Consider the following 19,807-nt stretch of genomic DNA (forward strand, 5'->3'; position numbering starts at 1 on the left):
CCATTTGGGTCAGCCAGGCAGAAACCTTGCTCTGTAGAGTTTACAGCCCAAATAAATATCAAACCCCTGGTACCTTTGTTGCTGACAGTTCCTGTATGTTTGTTTTTGTATTTTCAGTGCAGCTATTGGTTGTTATTTCAACTCATCTAACAGTAGAAAATCTACAACATTAATGTTAAAAAGAGCTCAAGTTAACCTGTGCTGTGTGTCTGTTTGTCACCAGGAAGACATAATTCCTGAAAATTAAGAATCATCGTCCTAAGCTTTACTTATTACATTTTTTTTTCTTTTTTATTGCTATTTTTTTTTTTCTTTTTTTTACAATTAGATTGTCAAAATTTGTTTTCTGGTCTATTCAGGGGTGCTGGAGAAGAGGGTCTGTCGGATAGTCGAACCTCAGGTTAAGGAAGAGCAGTGTGGTTTTCGTCCCGGTCGTGGAACAGTGGACCAGCTCTACACCCTTTTCAAGGTCTTTGAGGGGGCATGGGAGTTTGCTCAACCAATCTACATGTGCTTTGTGGACTTGAAGAAGGCATTTGACCGTGTCCCCCGGGGACTCCTGTGGGGGGTACTCCGGGAGTATGGAGTGCCGGACCTGCTTGTACAAGCTGTCCCGTCCCTGTATGACCGGTGTCAGAGCTCGGTCCAATTTGCCAGTAGTAAATCAGAATAGTTTCCAGTGCGGGTTGGACTCCACCAAGGCTGCCCTTTGTCACCGATTCTGTTCATAACTTTTATGGACAGAATTTCTAGGCGCAGCTGAGGTGCTGAGGGGATCCAGTTTGATGGCCTCAGGATTGGGTCTCTGCTCTTTGCGGATGATGTGGTTCTGTTGGCTTCATCGGGCCTTGATCTTCAGCTCTCACTGAAGCGATTCGCTGCCAAGTGTGAAGCTGCTGGCATGAGAATCAGCACCTCCAAATCCGAGACCATGGTCCTCAGCTGGAAAAGGGTTTAGTGCTGTCTCTAGGTCTGCAATAGGGTCCTGCCTCAAGTGGAGGAGTTCACGTATCGCTGGGTCTTGTTCACGAGTGAGGGAAGGATGGAGTGGGAGATCGACAGGCGGATTGATGCGCCGTGTGCAGTGATGCAGACTCTGCATCGGTCTGTCATGGTGAAGAAGGAGCTGAGCCAAAAGGCAAAGCTCTCGATTTACCGGCCAATCTACGTTCCTACCCTCACCTATTGTCACGAGCTGTGGGTTGTGACCGAAAGAAGATCTTGAATACAACCGGCCAAAATGAGTTTTCCCCGCAGGGTGGCCGGGCTCTCCCTTAGAGATAGGGTGAGGAGCTCGGTGATCTGGGAGGGGCTCAGAGTTGAGTCGCTGCTCCTCCGCATCGAGAGGATGAGGTGGCTCGGGCATCTGGTTAGGATGCCTCCTGGATGCCTCCCTGGTGAGGTGTTCCTGGCCCGTCCCACCGGAAAGAGGCCCCGGGGAAGACCTAGGATACGCTGGACGGACTACATCTCTCGGCTGGCCTGGGACCGACTCGGGATCCGTCCGGATGAGCTGGTGAATGTGGACGGGGAGAGGGAAGTCTGGGTTTCCCTGCTTAGGAAGCTGCCTCCGCAACCCGACTCTGGATAAGCGGCAGAAAATGGATGGATGGATGGATGGGTGTTTTCTGGTTTATTGTCAAAGCAACATGATGGCAGTAACAGGCTTTTCATTGCCATTTTCAATTCCCATAAATTAATCTAAGCCCTCAGAGCTCTTCCTTTCTCTCTTTTCTGGACATCCATTGCCATCTTTCCTGGGTTTTTTTGTCTGGAATTTGTTTCTATTTCCTGTTGGGACAGAAACTTCTTCTACTGTGAGGCGGGCGGAGTCACACCAATCAAGGCTTCTCACAATACTAGAAATCATTGGATTTTTTAACACAAAGGAGAAATAAATAATTTTCGTAATCTTTACCCCTTTCCTTTAAAATTAAAGCAGCCATTTAGTATTTTTAAGGCTAAACTGTCTGTATCAGTGCTGAAGATGTATTAAATGGGGAGATCCACTTTAATTCAGCCATTTAAATGAAATAATTGCATGTAGTTGAAGACTGCTCTTACTTTACAATATGTGTGGCTGCACTGCATTTACTTATTTAGTTAACTTTTCTTGAAATGTATGCCGGTTGCAGTTCATATGTGTAGTTCATGTGTTGTGCTGTTTATCTCATTGTTTATTTATTTACCCTGTGAGGCAGAGAGGTGAGCCCTAAGAAGGCTACTTTGCTCCAGTGATAGCAGCAGGTGAGGAGATAGATTGGGAGGGCGCGCACCTGTCAGATAGACATCCAGATGTCCTGAGGTGAGCTCAAGAAGGACAGAAAATCACATGGAGCAAAATGGCAAATGCTCACTTGATGCTGATTTTGGCAGAGCCTTATGAATCATTTGATTTTGGGGGGCTTTTATTCTGAAGACGTCAGTAAAATTACAAAAAAATGGTAAAAACTGGCTTGTGTCAGCTAAGTGTTCACAGTGATGTTGGTTTTGTCTTTTGATGACAGTTCTTCCTATTATCTAATCTTCTTGTCAATGTTATGCAAGTCAAGGCAAAATTATTTATAAAGCACATTTCATACATAAGGCAACCCAATCTTAGAAAACTAGATTTCACCTGAAATTGTGGGCCACACCGATAGTAGTAAAAATAATAATGTTATTAATGCTTATTAGCATAGAAGAACAAAATGTCTTTATTGCAGAATAAAACATAGAGTGTGACAGGACCAAGTTTGATTAACGCATCAAACCAGGACCACAAACAGGAAAAAAAACACCAAAGTAACACTTCACTACACTACTAAAATAATGTGTAGAGTGAGTAGCAAAAAACAAAAAAGAAGTAATAACAATACAGGAAAAAGTGAGTAATGGCTTAAATAAAATCAGGACATCCAACACAGTGTTTCTTTTGTGGCAATAAATCTACCTGATAAACTGGGTGACCGTTTCATGTCTTAAAGAAGAAAACTTTTTCTGATTCTAATGTTTGCTAACATCCTGTTGCTAATATTGTCATGTACAGTACATATACTGCTACTTTTTAATTTAGTGCCCAGTTCATTAGCTATAGGGTGCACATTTGGAATTTTGGTCTCCAGAACATCACTGTGTATTTTTGTAGTTGAGTGACATGACATGACAGAAAATACAACTTATGTCCATGAAGTTCGCCTCCAGTATCATCAAACTGTTTCTTCAGTTCTATGCTGATGACATGTCTTGATGGGAATGTACACTCGTGTTTAACAAATTCCATCAAACTTCAAAAACCTTCAACTAATGGTTTGCATCTCTGAGATGAGGTCGGCGGGTTCATCTTCATGTCTAACATCAAACTTCATCTGGTGAAAAAGCTAACCACTGCTGATTTGTGGATGGTCTGTTAAATGCTTAAATGACTGCTCATAGTGATAGACTTACCATTTACTAGCTTTACCTAAAAGCCATGTTGGTGACTTATGTTTGTTTGTTTTTTTATTTATACAGCAGGTTAAATTAGGTGTGGCATGATGAATAACAATTAAGTGTACAGTCAAATTAAAACAACAGGTGTACAGTAATATTTAGCTAACATTTTATTCTACCTTTATAAGGAAGTCCAGTAAATCATACAACACATACAGACACAGTTTGACTATATTCAGCTCTTTTATGCCAAGTTGCAAATGGCATGTAATCCTCCGCCTGTGCAAGTTTTTCACCAGTCCCTAAACAGAAGAGAAGAAATCATAACTGACGTCTACAGTTCGCCTCGCAGTAGCCTGGAAATTGGCTACAAGCACTGCTGTCAGTGCACCAGAATTTACTCTAATGCCTTGGGGACATGAGATTTAATATGAATCTAATTTTATTAGCTGAGCGAAGAGGCGGATGGGCGATGTGGGTTTTGTTTTTCTGTTCTTGAAGCTCGTCGGGCACCAATAAACACCTGTAACACCCACGCGTTGCATCTCATATGCATCACCAATACTGTTTGACTTGTTCCTCAAGTTCACAAAAACCCTGGAATTATCCCTGAGGAGAGACTGGGGGTCAGACATCCTCACTGGCTCAACGATCCTGACCATATGCATAAACACACACACACACATGCACACAGTAGCAAAGGCTTTGATGGTTGTACACCCACTAATTAGCTGTCTAGAGCAAGGTTGCAAGTTAACAAGTGCAAGTTTTTTTTACACTTTTTTTATCCAGGAGTATTTGAACAATGTGGTCCCTTTAACAATTACTATTTTCTTTAAGTTATAATCCATTATTTATTTATCAAAATCATGAAAACCTCAAATGTATTTTCAGTTCTTCTGCTTTGAGTTTGTTTTAAATTTCTAAAACTGTGTTTATGATCAATTAAATGAATTACAACTAATCAAATTTCTACTGATTCAAATTCAAAGTAAATTCAAAATAGTTTAAATACATAATGAATATTAAACAAGTAAATATGACTGTAGAGATTAAAAAGCAAAGTATTCTGTTTAAATGCAAAGGCTTCGTTACATAATTGAATCAACTGAAATCGCCTTTTGTCCGACAGGTTAGAGCTGAGATGAAGATTAAGGGACAGGAACACATCAACAATCACACCAGACAGCTGATTTAACACACAAACACACAGCTGGCCAGATAAACCCCATCCAAATGTGATCAACAGGCTTGTGCTTGACGTCACCAGGGTGTGTTCAGGATTATGTTTTGTGCCTGTGATGCAGCACTTCAGGACTTGCTGACTTGCATAATATCTTGTGTCATGAGGATTGGGACACGGACCTGTGACAAGGCTCGGGTTTAGTTGATCTCTTTTTCTTTTTTTTTCTTTTTTTTTTTTTTTGGATAGCCACTCTATTGATCTGTCAGTGTCTCTTAGGGAATACATTTATATTTGTGTTTGTCATGCCCAAAAACAAACCATTACAGCCTCCTTTCCATCATAATTTAGGGTTAGGGTTGCTGAACAGCCTCAGTGACCAACACCAGCAGCCTCTCATCCTTCATGCTCCCGTCTGCTTAGTTGTTACTGACCTCCTGCATCCTTATCTCTGACTGACAGGTGTGAAAAGCAGCCTGGCTAGTGCTACAGACACCTTTGTTGTCAAGGAAACCAAAAAACCTGTCCCGTTGCCATGGGGAAACAGAACAGCAAGCTGCGGCCAGAGATGCTACAGGACCTCCGGGAGAATACCGAGTTCTCCGACCACGAGCTGCAGGAGTGGTACAAGGTAGCATGCTTCACACACTGAAAACAGACCTTGTTGGGAAGTATTAAACCATAGCAGAAAGTAACCCTGTGGTTTTATTCACAGGGGTCAAAATACATTGTTAGGTTGTATTTTTATTTCATTCTATGAAGACATGGGCCAAGTTGAGACTGACTGTGATAACCTGAAGCAGTACCATTTAAATACAACTTATTTTTCCACCATTTATTGAACAAAACATTTGCACTTTTAAAGATACAGTCTAATTCACTGTAGTCCAGGTATAATAAATCCATATCATCATCCATAATAGTCCACTGTGTAATATCTGTGTTCATATAAGCCAATTCATAATAAATAATAGCCTTGCTAAAGGAACCAAAAAACTGCAATGAATTTTCTCTTCGAGCATGCATGGGTCAGCAGGTGAAAGTGGAGAGGAAAATCTCACTTTTAACCAGAAGGCAAAACTTGCAGCAGAACCAGACCCTGGGAAAGGCAGCCATCTGCCTTGGCCTAGACCAAGGAAAGGATAGGACATAGGAGTCGACGACACTGCGCAGTGCATTCTGGAACGTAAACGATACACTGGCACTATTTTCTGAGGCCACAGACACAAACCTGACCATTGCAGATCAACAAGTATTTAAACAACCATAATTTTGAAAGTTAGAAATAAACAAAATGTGCGCTACAGGGACAAGCTTCTTCCTAAGATTCCATCGATTGGAGATAATAAACTATATGAAATGTCAGCTGTAGCGTTACTTCTACAACTTGCTACCGGTTGTGATGTTTTCGGCTTTTCCTACGTGTACTCTTTGCTTAATAATGAATGACTCGGTAGTTCAAAAGGTAGTCGTATATCCATGTTTCATTTGTCATGTAAATTCCAATAGAATCAAGGTAACTTTTCAACATATAACATTCGAGTGCAGTAGAAAACTGTTTCCCTCACTTCTATCACAACCCCTGTTGGGAATGATGCACGGCCTTAAATGACCCCCCATCCTCCTGCACAGGTGCACACAAAATCGAACATGACCCCTACTGGTCGGAGGAAGAACCAAAAAAAAACATGGCTCCTACATCAGCTAAAGATGCCTTAGCTCCTCTGAATTCTTCTTTTTGTGAGTCTGGTCTGTAGTGTGAGCAACTTTAAAGAAGCTCAGTTTAGAATTTTAAGTCTTTGGAGGCTCATGTACAGTTTACAAACTCTCTATTTGTCAGTCTACTTGATCAAATACCAAACACCCTTGTAGGGATTATTTGGATAATTTGTCAGGCTTCATTCAAAGCCACAGTAGCTGGGTTACATCCAGTTTCTCACAGTAGTTCAGTTGAGTGCTTTTTGGGTCCTATTCATTCATCTGATGTTTGAACTAGCCTTCCTTAACCTGCTTGCTTGCTTTGTCGACTGGTGCTAGAGTAAAAACATGCAGAGGAATCTGCTGTTAATTTTCTCAGATATGGAACAAAATAAGCACATGATCGTCTCACTAAGTGAAATGTTCACACTTACCAGAATGAAAATGCCTTGAGCACACTTTCAACCAGCTTGGGATATCAGAAAAAATTCTGTCCATGCGTCCAATGATGGAAATCCACACCATCCACTTCCTCCTTGTTACTTCTAACACAGGACTCCCTTGATTTTTTTTTCCATGTAGGAAAATAATAAAAAGACAGTCCGTTTGCTATTTTTCCCCTGTTGATCATCTGCATTGCAACCCATTATGCAACAACTTCTTCCCATGTCGATTGCGGTGCCTCATGAGTGGCTTTCAACAATAGCTATTTTCCCCATCAGCCACTGCGGGGCTGGTGTTGTGACGTCACGTTCCCATGCCCTGTAGGAAAGAGAGGTCAACAAGCTTGTCAAATTTATAGAAAATAAAGAGGAAAGAGTGGAGGGATAGTGTCATGGAAGCTACTGCACAGACTTAGGAGCTCTTCTAGAAATCGCACAGTTCACCGTGCCATCTACAAACGCAGGTTAATAAACAAGCTGTAGGTGAGCATGATCCAGAAACTTCTCTGGGCCAAAACTAATTTAAAATGAATAGAGGCAAATTAGAAAATTGTTATCTGTAACTAAGTGAATCAAAATCTTTCATTTTTTATGTAAATCATGGACTAGAAAATAGAGGGACCATCTGGCTTGTTATTATGGTTCAGTTCAATATTTAATATTATGGTGGAGCATAAGCACTATGCACATTTGAAAAGGTACCATCAATGCAGAAAGGTATATCCAGGTTTTAGAGTAACTTGCGTTTCCATCCAGATAACGTAGCTTTCAGGGAGGATTTTGCAGGATAATGCCATCTCTTGTAATAAAAAATAAAATGTAGTAGAGTAGTGGTGGTATTACTTGCACTTTTAGTACATCATGAAATGCAAAATATAGCAAATTAAGGCCCAGGATAGCTAATCTTCTTAGATCCCAAAATAAGCTTATATATGAAATGGCAAAATGTTTGCATTCACTTTGTATTTGTATTATGGGTTATATCTTATGTTATTAGACCATAATATTGCCCAGCCTTAGTAAAAAGAAAAACAATTAAATCTTATAGACTGTATGAAGTTAACATTTAGGTCAACATTTGACAGCACCAAACAACAACTATAAATTTTTCCAAAGAACAACAAACATCCTGGCTTGTAATATGTCATTTACCGTATTTATGGTTTAAATTATATGAAGTGCATTAAATTGAGTCTGTCAGAGTGACCTTGCTTTTTCCTGATGATACATTCTCTATCCGTGATGTTGCAGCAGCCTTGAGTGGTTTGTCTCTGTCAGGGGCAGAGCACCATCCACACCCAGTCCGTTAGCCGTTATCCGATTAGACCTTGGCATGATGAAGTACCACAGTGACCCAACTGCATTAATTATCCCTTCTTGCCCACATAGTTAGCTTCCTCTATTGGCCCTTTTAGAAATTCTTTGTCTTTGGGATTGTAGTCAGATGTTGTATACCATCTGCACATAAAAGGTATTAACGATGCAGACATTTAATTCTCCAAACACACGTACAAAAAAAGAACATTGTCAGAGAGGAAGTGTATGTTTGCCTGCTCTACGCTGTGGACGCTTCTGCATGAGGTTTAATCATTGTAATCCTCTCCTGTGTGCACATAACAGCTGAATGGCTCTGTGCATGGATTAGCATAGTATAGTACTCATCCTCCATGACCCATGACCCCAGGTCTCCTTACAGTGACTGTTCCCAGATTAACAGCTGGAGATGCCACATATATTCCACAGGATGTTGAGTAACTTCTGGTCTCTGAGAATTTATCTTGCTCGTCTTTTTCTTTTTTTTTTTTTTTGAGGTGTGGGTAGTGATTTATTAGCTATAAATCTGAGCTTCAAGTCAGGAAGCTTGGCTAAACACTGCGATGCTCTCTCAAAGCCCAGAAAATGTCACAGACACTGGCAATAAAAAAGTTTTATTAAGAGCACAGTGGAGCAGACTCTCAGCCCTCGCTTGTAAGAATATCTTCTATGATGGTCAAAACATAACTGCCGTGCCACCTTGCTGCCTCTGTCTTCCAGGTCTGTAAAAAGAGCTTCACCTCTGCTAGCAAAGACTGAGACTGACATGACTTTTACCTATCTTTGTCTCCAGGGTGCAAACCCCTTTATGACTACTTGAAATGATGCCATTTCTTCCACCATCAGCTATATTTCCTTCTGCAGTCTCTTTAGAAACAATAAAACATGTATTAACTTTTCTTTTCTTTCAATATTATTCTTTTTTTTCTATCAGGGAGATCATACAAAGTTCAAGTTCATATCAAATTCAAATCATTCGCGTTACATCTATATACACATATATATCATGCTTCAATAGTATTATTCTTTAGTTATTGCTCCTCCTGTAGGTTTCAATTACATTTTAAGGAATTGTATACATTTCTAAACCAAAAAACAAATAAACCAGAAAAAATAACTGTCATTCTCACCCATTTGTTCATAAAGATACTCACAACACAATCTATTTGGTAATCCTGTAGAATCAATATTTTATAGAAGCAAGTCTGGTCTCCGTGGACCAGTATACTTCACCCATTTTATCCACCATCTCAGAAATGTCTCTGATTGCATCCTTATTGAAAACTTCAGTCTCTCCAGGATGTTATTATCATGTATAATTGTGTACCAATCATACAATGTTGGTTGTAGTTACTTCGTAGTCATGGTCTTCTTCCTGCCCACAAGTAATATTCTCATTAAATATTTGTCTGGTGAGCGTGTTGTACTACTACTCCCAGATACAGTGTGGAAGCATAAAATAGAATAATTATTTGAAAATGCAGTTTCCAAACATTTATGAACTTCTCACCAAATGGTTGCAAGTTTTGGGCAACCCCAGAATATGTGGTGATGATTCTTTTCCACCCAAATTCCCTCCAGCTGTGTGAATGAGTAGTTTTCCATTGCAATTTACAGATATTCGCTCAATCTTCTTCAGATATTTGCACTCTTCCTTCTCTTTCCTATTTACTTTTAACATGCTGGGTGTTGTATCTTGTATAGTGTGGTTATTATTGAACGTCCACTCCCAGACATATAGGTTGTCACTAAAACATTTAGTATGTCACTGCCCAGTTTTCCTGATCCCTCAGCTATGATCTCATTCAACCGATTACGTATCTGTAAATACCTAATGAAGTCTTTGTTCTCCAATTCGTTTTCCCTCTGTCACATTTCAGACCTTTTTGCAACTTCCTTCTGTATTAAACAGCAGTAACCAGTAATCCTCCATATTTTAAATCTAGAGCCTGTCTTGTTTGGCATAAAATCTGTATCATACACACACCACGGCAATATCTTTTCTGCCATATTTTTAGAGATACTTTTATCTAAGGGTTATCATTGTGATGGTTATCTGTCAGTTTACTATCTGCTATTATGGCTTGTAGTGGTGGTCATGTAGATTCTGCCTCCCCTATTTCCTTCCATCTTGCCCTAAATGGTCTTAATTTCGCTGCATATAATATAGAATACCTGAGAATTGGCAGAGCCATGCCCCCTTTCTTTTGAAACATGTATTACTTCTTACACAAATATTCATATTGTTTTATTGGGTCAGACTGTGGAGTGAATGCTTATGCAAAGCTTTTAATTTACGCCAAACTTCACATGAGCTTCTTTTTATCCCAGGGTTTCTTGAAGGATTGCCCCAGTGGAACCTTGAATGTGGAGGAGTTCAAGAAGATCTACGCCAACTTCTTTCCCTACGGTGACGCTTCCAAGTTTGCTGAGCATGTCTTCCGTACTTTTGACACCAACGGTGACGGAACGATAGACTTCCGGGAGTTCATCATCGCCTTGAGTGTGACGTCACGGGGAAAGCTGGAGCAGAAGCTGAAATGGGCCTTCAGTATGTACGATCTGGATGGAAATGGGTACATCAGCCGTGAGGAGATGCTGGAGATAGTACAGGTGAGCAATGGGAGCTGGATAGTAAGATTTCTTCTTAAACTATGCTGAATATTGGGACTCCTTGTAGTAGATGCTCTTTATCTGGTCTCAGTTGGTAACAGTGTGTTTGGAAACTATTTCAAGTTTAAGAATTGGTATTTACTTAAATCTGGAACTGCCTTATTTTAGTCCATATCCAGGGTTTCCCACACATAGACCAATGTGTGGTGCAGTGCCACAGAACACGATTTTGAAATAAGTAATTAAGTTTTAATAGGTGGCCAGGCAGGGGCACTGATCAGGAAAAAAGGGGGCATAATGAGACCTGTTTTAAGGTCTAGATTTTATAAAATATTGAACTGATCAATACAACTAAAGAGATCATCTAATGTTAAAAAAAAGAAGAAAAACTTGTAAGAAAATAAACAGCTATTGAAATATTTTTATTAACTGTCATTTACTTTGGGTGATAATTAGCCTGACCAATTTACAGCCTGTTCCACCAGCCACAGAGCAAGATGCAAGGCATACCCAGAACGGGTTTCTAGCCAATCACAGGGCCAACACAAATACAAACTAAACAAACAGTAAAACAGTAAATTAGGAATTGACAATTAACCGAACATAAGTGTTTTTTAAACATGGGAGAAAGCCACCATGTTACCATGCAGCTTGCAGTAAAGTTTGTCAAAGAGAAAAGAAGCAACTTCCAGTTGTGTTCAAGTTGAGTGTTCACAAATATAGTAAAATTCCAAGTCACCTGGAGTGATAGACAAGTCTTTTGTCTGATTTGGCTAAGATATGTGTTGATTTTCCCTCTTTCGGGTTTTAGGTATTGGGCTGTTCCTTGTATGATTTACTTCTTTTTCTACCAATGAGATGTGCTCTGTCCCTTGTGGGTCCTTTACTACTTTTGGGTGAGAATCCAGAGTAGGAACATCTGCAAAGTGCCAAGACCAGTTTGAGTCCAACTGAACATAGTTATAGTTATATGGTATTTATATGGAGCGACAGCATTACGGCTAGGGACTCGCAGCAACTAAACAATCTTATATTAAAGATGGTTGGTTCTGGAGCCCATTGAGCTGATAATGCACAGAAGAATAACGCAAAAGCTGTTCAACATAAAGAAGAATAATGAATACTCTGTACAAAGAAATGTGTTCAGTCAGAGGCTTCTTCAGCTTCACTGCAACAAAGAATGACATGGGCACTCATTCCTGCTCACAACAATAACTCTACGCAAGGACTTTTTCCTGATAAATATACATAATCCATCATGCTACCTTTTTGGGGATTAACCCAAACTTACAAAGTGATTTTGCTTTGCTTTAAGCCCTGGGCCCATTTTTTATGCATCTGCTTAAAAACTGCTCTCATGAATATGAATATCTCTTTGGAATGATGCAACTGTGACTTTAAACCTCTATAAAAAATTTTTTTAAAAAATTGTACAACACGTAAGAATGATCTCTGCAAAGGCCAACTCTGATAAAGTAAAGTAGAAAAAAATTAGAGCATTTTAGTACAGACAGTTCAGTCAAGACTCCGAAATGGCCATTGATTTTGAATTTAATCTAGAAAAACGTTTAGTCAGACTAACATGTTTACATGTATTTTAAGTCTGGCTTTAATAGGACCGACTCAGTAGTTTGACTTTATTTATTTACTTAGTTATTTCAGGGATTGGATTTTATTCCCATTGGTAACTATATTTGACTGGTAAGTGTGAGTCAAGTTTCACTGAAACTACACTGCTAAGTAATTACTGTTGAGGAGAAGAAATATAGGGACTCTCATGGCGAGATAGAAGACTGAGGATCATTCTATATGTTGTATGTCTTCGTGTGGGTGTTTCATGGTTCTTGTGGATTAGCAAGTTAAATTTAACCAGAGTTTATCCAGAGTGTGCAGAATGCTCGGATTATCTCCGAGCTCATAGAGGTTAATATTATAGAGAAGAGAGAGGAGGGCATTATTGTGTAATTGTGCACTAAGAGGGGGGAGGAGATTGTTATGATGACTGAGGTCAAACTTGTTTGGACCTTGTTATTAGACCACACATTTACCCTACTTGATGCAATCAATGGATATGGCTATGGAATAACCACAAGTCAAACCTGGAATTGGGGTCTTCTTCCTGGACTAAAAATGGTGTAAGGGGGAAATATATACCCATCAAATCTGGAAAAAAAATCTGCATCAAAGAAGCTTTTATGGCATACAGTTGGTTGGTGGTAAAAATATTAAAGGATTGTTACAGGTTTAAGACTCAGTAACAGAAACATCTCAGGCTAGATTTATTTACCTGTTGGTAGCAGACGTCCCGTGGATGGGAAGTGACAAATAAACATGTATTTTACTCAGTCTCCCCTCCAAGCACCTACACGCATTGGAAAGCTACACCTTGTGGGACTTGAATGATGTGTATCATTCCAGGCTACAATCACAAATGTAGATTTAGTAATTAAACACTTATTTCTGACTGGTTGCAAATTGAATTTGTGTGTGCTTGTTTTCCTATTTGTGTTTGTGTTGGACTGATTAGTGTATTTTCTTGAAAGTTATAAACTTAGTCATGTGAAAAAGGAAGTACATCCTTTTTCACTTCTTAGGCTTGACATATCAGGAAATAAAAAAAATCATCTGGTTCTTAGAAGGTCTTTAAATGAGGTAAATGCAACGTCAGATAAACAACATGACATATAACACTGTGACATTACAACAACTTCTAAGCCAAAAGGCAGAAGCTGTGTGTGAAGAACTAAGAACACCCTTTTTCAGTAAGGTAGCAACCAGGTGCTTTTAATGCACTTGATAAACTAGTTTGCTGCTATGGAGCATTCAGGTGTGTGTTTACCCAATAACAAGGAGGAAAGACATCAGCAATCAATCTACTATTCTATTTTATTCTATTATGTTCTATTCTACAGTCATTTAGCAGATGCTTTTATCCAAAGCGACTTACATTTGAGAATTTTATGGAAGCAACTGCTGCTGCCCATCAATATGGGAAGGGGTATAAGATAATTTCTAGATAAGATGAAATCCACCATGTTACAGTTCTGGAAATCTAGTAGAAAGCATTCAAGACAATGCTCAAAGAAACAACAAAAAAAACAAGAGTTAAATACCAGATTCTACAGGCCTCAGTTAGCATGTTAATTGTTAAAGTTTATAACTATAACATTATAAGCTGAACAAGTATGACTTGTTTGGGAGAGATGCAGAAGAAAGACTCTTCTCTCTAAAAAGAAAGAACATGATAGCACATCTTAGGTTTGCAAAGTTGCAGCCAAACAAACCAGAAAATTTGTGGAGCAATTTCATTTGGACAGACCAGACCAAAGGGAAGCTATTTGGTCATAAGGCTCATGCAGTAAATGATTACTTCAAGTTATTGCTGTTAAAGGTGGCTCTACAAGTTATTAAATATGGGGTGTATATGGGGTCTTTCACACATTGCTTCATTATTATTTTGTTCTATAAACAATGACAAATATCTTAATTTTGTTGTTCACCTGAGGTATATTTATGGAGATAGGGACACGTCCCTACAAATATCCAGCAACTTCTTGGTTGTTACTACCAATTTCCATCGCACAGGACAGCTGAGAGATACTGGCTGGCTCAGCAACATCACTGCTTTAAGTCTCACCTTATGAACAATTTAATCTGTTCTGATTGGCTTTGTACTTGCGCTTCTTGCTGCAAGTGCTGTTCCAGCTGTCAGTCACTCTGTTCAAAGAGCTAGCACTTTTGGCTAGCATTTAGCTAGCATTTCTGGCTTGCTAGTATAATTGTGCAATATAATTGTGTGTTCCAGTTGTCTTGGAATTCCGAGCGGTCGAGAGTGGGTGACGTCTTTACCAGATAGTTTGTGTTCCAGTTTCACCAACTCAGAAAAAATGGACACCTCCAACATATTTGTGAGCATCTACAAATACTATATAAAACTAGAATACCACAAAACCACTGTAAAAACGTGAACCATGAGGACACCATGGAGAGAAACCACAAATATTGATACGATTTTTTTCATGAACAAACCTGCCATAACAACGTAATACTGTACAAGTGATACTGTGCACAGCCATCTTTAAGTTTTGGATCTAGGGGTCTTCTGAAACTTGCGAGTTTGCCATTCAGAAAAAAACAAAATGTCTGATAAACAAGATTTCTGAAAAAAATTCTTTGGAATTCTAAGGTCCAAGGACTACTGGAACGCATGATAATGAAAAAAAAAAAAAAAAATGAAAGAACATTGCTGTTGATGAAAGTAATTTGCATTGCAGAGTGGACAATATTGATGTGAAGCAAATATGCCAACAGATGTCTTAGTCTCATAAATTCCAGAAATCATTAAGTGGAATAGAACTGCATGTGGACCAATTTTATGTCCCTATCAATGTCAAATTCAAACCTTGTTCTAACACCTGGTAGAGACCTGATATCCTGATATGGAATTGAAAGTGGGTGTTCCTTTTTCTTCATGGGCGTTGCCATGACATCGATCTACAGCCAGTTTAACACCATAATGGAGAAAATTCAATGGGCACGTAAGCTGAATTTAGATCCGTGACTGAGGCCGGCTGATACTCTGAGCTTATCCGTGCTCACTTGCAGGGGTTAATTTAATGCTACCAGGGGATGGGAGGCACTCGCATCGGTCAACAGATAAAGATGTATCAGATCAATATCGTAAGCCATGCTCGTAAACCCTGACCCACAAACACACACAGGCAGCCTGCTAACACATGTAATTCATGTTCTGTATTCATGTTCCCGCAGCTTGGTGGCTTGATGCTACAGACAATATTCCTGATCATGCATAGCTGCATTACATCCAGGCATTAGGAATGAATGTAGGTGAATGGTGAAGTTTTAGGGGGCATTTCTGATGACCTCAGGACCTTCAGTTTCTGCTTTTTTCAGTTTAGTTGTGTTTTAGTTCTCTCCTACTGAGCCTCCATAATGGTTCCCTCCTGGCTTGAATTCACTTATCTGTCTGTTTTCCTGCCACCGCCCACTGTGTCTCTCTCCTCTTCCTCCTCCTCTTTCACTCTGTCTTTCAGGCCATCTACAAAATGGTGTCATCTGTGATGAAGATGCCAGAAGATGAATCCACGCCAGAGAAAAGGACAGATAAGATCTTCAGACAAATGGACCTCAATAATGATGGTGAGAGAAGGAAATGGCTGTATAGAGGGACACTATGGAGAGGGAAGGGCCATTTAAATCTGACAGTTCTTTGAAGATAATCTTTGGAATTTGCTCTTTTAATGTGGAACAAAATGTTTTGCAAAGAATGAGTGTGTTTTATTCAGATTATGTTAGAAAAACACCAAAAGGCTAAAATCTATTCCAGTATGGTTTTTTAAAGGTTGATACAACATATTAAAGTAAAAATGTTTTGTCATTTAGGAAAATTCTTATGAAAATAAAATAATAATTTTACTCATCACTATTAAATGAAAATACAACAAAAACATCATAACTAAATGATGCAACTGATGAACTTTCTTGTTTTATGGGGTTATAATCACTGCAACATGTAGCATCACCTATTACGTCTCATTTCTTCTTTGATCACCTCTAAATGTTAGCAGTGTCTGTCGTTTTGAAAGGCAAATGTTTGATTTTGATTTCAGACTGTCAGATATTTGGTACCGGCTTTATTTTTTGTTGTCTTTGAATGATTTTTTACTTCTTCTTTTTTTAACAAAATATAAAGTTTGAATGAGTTGCAAATCATTGTATTATGTTTTTATATCAGTTTTGTGCTCAAACACTCACAGACTCGGTCACTGTTAATTACAGAGTAAAGCCAGTTGTTTATGTATTCTCAAACTGATCACATGCTGATGCTTAGTCAGGAGTCTGCTGAGTTGGTTTTAAATGCATAGGGTACTGTGCAGTTTCCATACTGTAAATGCAACAAGGTTGGGATGCCATAGCAACAGAGAAAATGTCAGCAAGTTTTACTAAATAAAAATGTGATGCTTACATATTATCTTATTAACTTTTTTTTTTTTACTGAACAGAAGCTTACCTGACCAGTAAGCTAAAAGCTTAAAGCTTTTAGATTGAAATAATTTACAGTCTTGATGAGGATCCACAGATGAGTTTAATAAAAATCTTGTGCACAAAAAGAGTAACCACACAGTCACAGGACATCAGAATGACACTCTAACAATGTCTCCTCTTTTTATCCACAGAAATAAAACAACTCAAAGTTGTTTTAGATGTGATAAATTATGTTGTGATCTGTTATAAATATATTGTGAGACATCACAAATTGCAGGATATTATTGTAATGGTATTGTATTTTTTATCTTAAGTCTTTAATTGGCCCTTTAACCCTTTAAAATAAATTAAAAATCGTTAAATAATTCATATATAATGCATATATAGTATGTTGGATTATGTTCCCGTTTTTGTAGTGCAAGGTATCCACTGGGAGGCAGAAGACAATCAGATTGTTTACAGCAGGGTTTTGAGCAAAGTCATGCTATATGTCTCATAATCTGCATGAGACATGCATGAGACATATTAACCCTTTAACAAAGTTAAAGGGTTAAAGATCATGGACTCAAGTGCTCCAATCCCTATATGTTGTACTCTTGGAAAGTTTCCATTCAGGAGCAAAATCTGCACAAACATTGAAGCTTCAGCTAGTTTACTTCTTTAATCACCACTATTGACACCATGTTGACTCATTTAAACACACCTGTTTTGTGGTAACTCATTATCTAGTGAATTTATCCAGTGTGACCTTGCAACAATATGTCTGTTTTCATGATTTTTTTCCATCTCTTTTGCAGGTAAATTATCCCTGGAGGAGTTTATCAAAGGTGCCAAAAGTGACCCCTCCATTGTTCGGCTACTCCAGTGCGACCCCAGCTCGGCCTCTCAGTTCTGAACCGCCCGGCTGCCGCGAGCCTCTTCTTTTTTTTCTCACTTTTTTTCTGTTATTGTTCAGTCGCTCTAATCAATGCATGATGGTTCGCATCTCATATCATCTATTTTGCTGTTTTGTGGAGGGATTGAAGAAGAAAATAAGAAGAAATCATTTTCATTTTGCTTTTATATTTAAGAAAATAAACGGACATGCATACATACAATGATTGGTCCAAAGGGCGTTCCCGAATATCTTGAGCTGTATCTGGAACGAGGGATTTCCACAGAGCTTGTTGCACCGTGTGGATGTTTTCTGCAGTGTGGGGATGGCTCATATTCTCCTCCAACACTTGTGTATATCATGTATATACTGAAGTAAGTTTATGTATGTCATAAGATGAAGTACATTTGTCTTCATTTGCTGTATGGCACATACTCTCTTGCATTGAAAGGCAGTATTATGTAGCGTAGCTTCCTGGTCTGATGTGAATGGGTGGTGGGGATGGGGGAGGGAGTCTTGGGATTTTACTGCTATATGATCTTTCGCTAAGAAAATTGAGGGCCTAAGATCCCATTAGGTTTTTATTGATATCTACTGAATTTTTTTTTTCTAATTTTGAATGGATGTTATTTTTTCTTTATTTGTACATATCATTTTCCTCTTTCATGTTGTTTTATTTATTTTTATTCTTTATATTGTGGTTTGATAAGTTGCTCGAGATGACTGTATTCCAGTTTACAATGACGAAGTGAAGACAAAAAGTTGATCTCTCTGGGATATATGGATTTGTTCAAGATAAAGAATATGAAATTCCAGAGAAACAGTGGGGAATCCATTAATGCATTTGGATCAATGACACCAATAGCACATATAGTTTTAGCCACATGTTTTTAAAAGTGCAGCTGTCCATTTGGTCCGAATGCGTGTGTGCATGTGAATATACACCGTATGCTTGAGACTATGTTTTACAGTATTATCATGTTGTGTTGTCTCTTAATTTCTAAGTATCTTAAAAAAATCTTTAATATCGAGCAGTAAACATAAGATAGTTGTAACCTGTCACTATACTGCATGATCCTACAAACCAGACGGTGACAAAAGCTCACAACAAACAGTTTACGCACAGTGATATCTTTTTGTAGCTCTGCAGCCTCCTCAGAAATGTTTGGATCTTTCTCTAGCTTTGGGGCAACCCCATCCTCTTTCCCCCTTTGCCGGTTCTTCTTTCTTCTGACAGGAATCACTAAGGGCTTCTTCATCTCTCTATAGCTGAATGCTTTTCTGAATTCCTGGATCAGTCCGCTTGCAGAGCAGTAAGATAAAGGGACATGTTTCATGTAACAACAGCAAGTTCAAACACTTGGATTTCTTATTATTTTTTAGGGTGTCCAGACATATGAAGTACACTGATGATGAACAGTGCTTTGATTTTATATTAGACCTGCACCATAAATGTTCAAGACGCTTACTCCATTTGATTTCATTCATACATTGAGCACTAATGGCAACTATTAAAAGATCAGACTTTCACTATGTGTGATGTTAAAATTATCCTGAAATACTGTGCACATATGCACAAGCAGCATTGTTTTCTTATGTCTCATTTTGAATTCCTCTATTCCCATTTTCTCTTTTGGATGTTAACACAATCTTACAAATTCAGTCTAAGGTGGGGAGCATGATGCACAAGGAGGTGCACATTCAGAATCTCTGTATTTAACCATTCCCTTGCCCATATTAAAACATTCTTATTAAACTGAATGAAAATGGTAGAATTTATATCATATATTACACTAGAAAAGTGCAATGGTTATTATCATTACCCAATTCCATTTTCTTTCACGCTGAATAATTGTGTGCAAGTGAACAACTAGTGAGAGCATGACGGCTGTTCAATAGACATTAAGACTGATCTAAAGTTCATCTGTACAAAACATTTGTCCAGGAGCTTCCTAACCAGCTGCACCTCTGCTTTGGGGATCCTTGAGTGTCACTGCCTTCTGCTGGTAGGATAAGAAACAACAGTTGCTTCTCCTTGAGCTACCGTTTCAATCCTTTTCTATTCTCACTGCCTCTTGATGAACTGGTATCTTGTGTTGAATAAATAAGCCCCCTTCTTTCTTTCTCTTATCCTCACCCCCCACCACCCCAGCCCCTCCCCTTACTATTTTTCTGTTGCATGATAACCTCAAGTGAGGATGCCATGTTTGTTCTGTTTGACCTGATATCTAAATATACCTATGTGTTTCAAAGCAGCCTGTTGTT

General features: G+C 38.8%; 1 protein-coding gene across 1 annotated transcript in view; it reads left to right on the forward strand.

Annotated features, from left to right (window-relative positions):
* The window catches only part of hpca (hippocalcin), a 49,849-nt gene extending 30,052 nt beyond the window's left edge, over positions 1-19,797 (forward strand). Inside the window, exons 2-5 of the mRNA XM_041967237.1 lie at positions 5,057-5,225; positions 10,381-10,662; positions 15,717-15,822; positions 17,466-19,797. Coding sequence (XP_041823171.1) covers positions 5,130-5,225; positions 10,381-10,662; positions 15,717-15,822; positions 17,466-17,563 — 582 coding nt within the window. The 5' untranslated portion in view covers positions 5,057-5,129 and the 3' untranslated portion in view covers positions 17,564-19,797. The remainder of the gene's footprint in view (positions 1-5,056; positions 5,226-10,380; positions 10,663-15,716; positions 15,823-17,465) is intronic.
* The last annotated feature ends 10 nt before the right edge of the window (positions 19,798-19,807 follow it).

The sequence above is a fragment of the Melanotaenia boesemani genome, chromosome 17 (genome assembly GCF_017639745.1).
Source record: "Melanotaenia boesemani isolate fMelBoe1 chromosome 17, fMelBoe1.pri, whole genome shotgun sequence".
In the NCBI taxonomy this organism is placed as follows: domain Eukaryota; kingdom Metazoa; phylum Chordata; class Actinopteri; order Atheriniformes; family Melanotaeniidae; genus Melanotaenia; species Melanotaenia boesemani.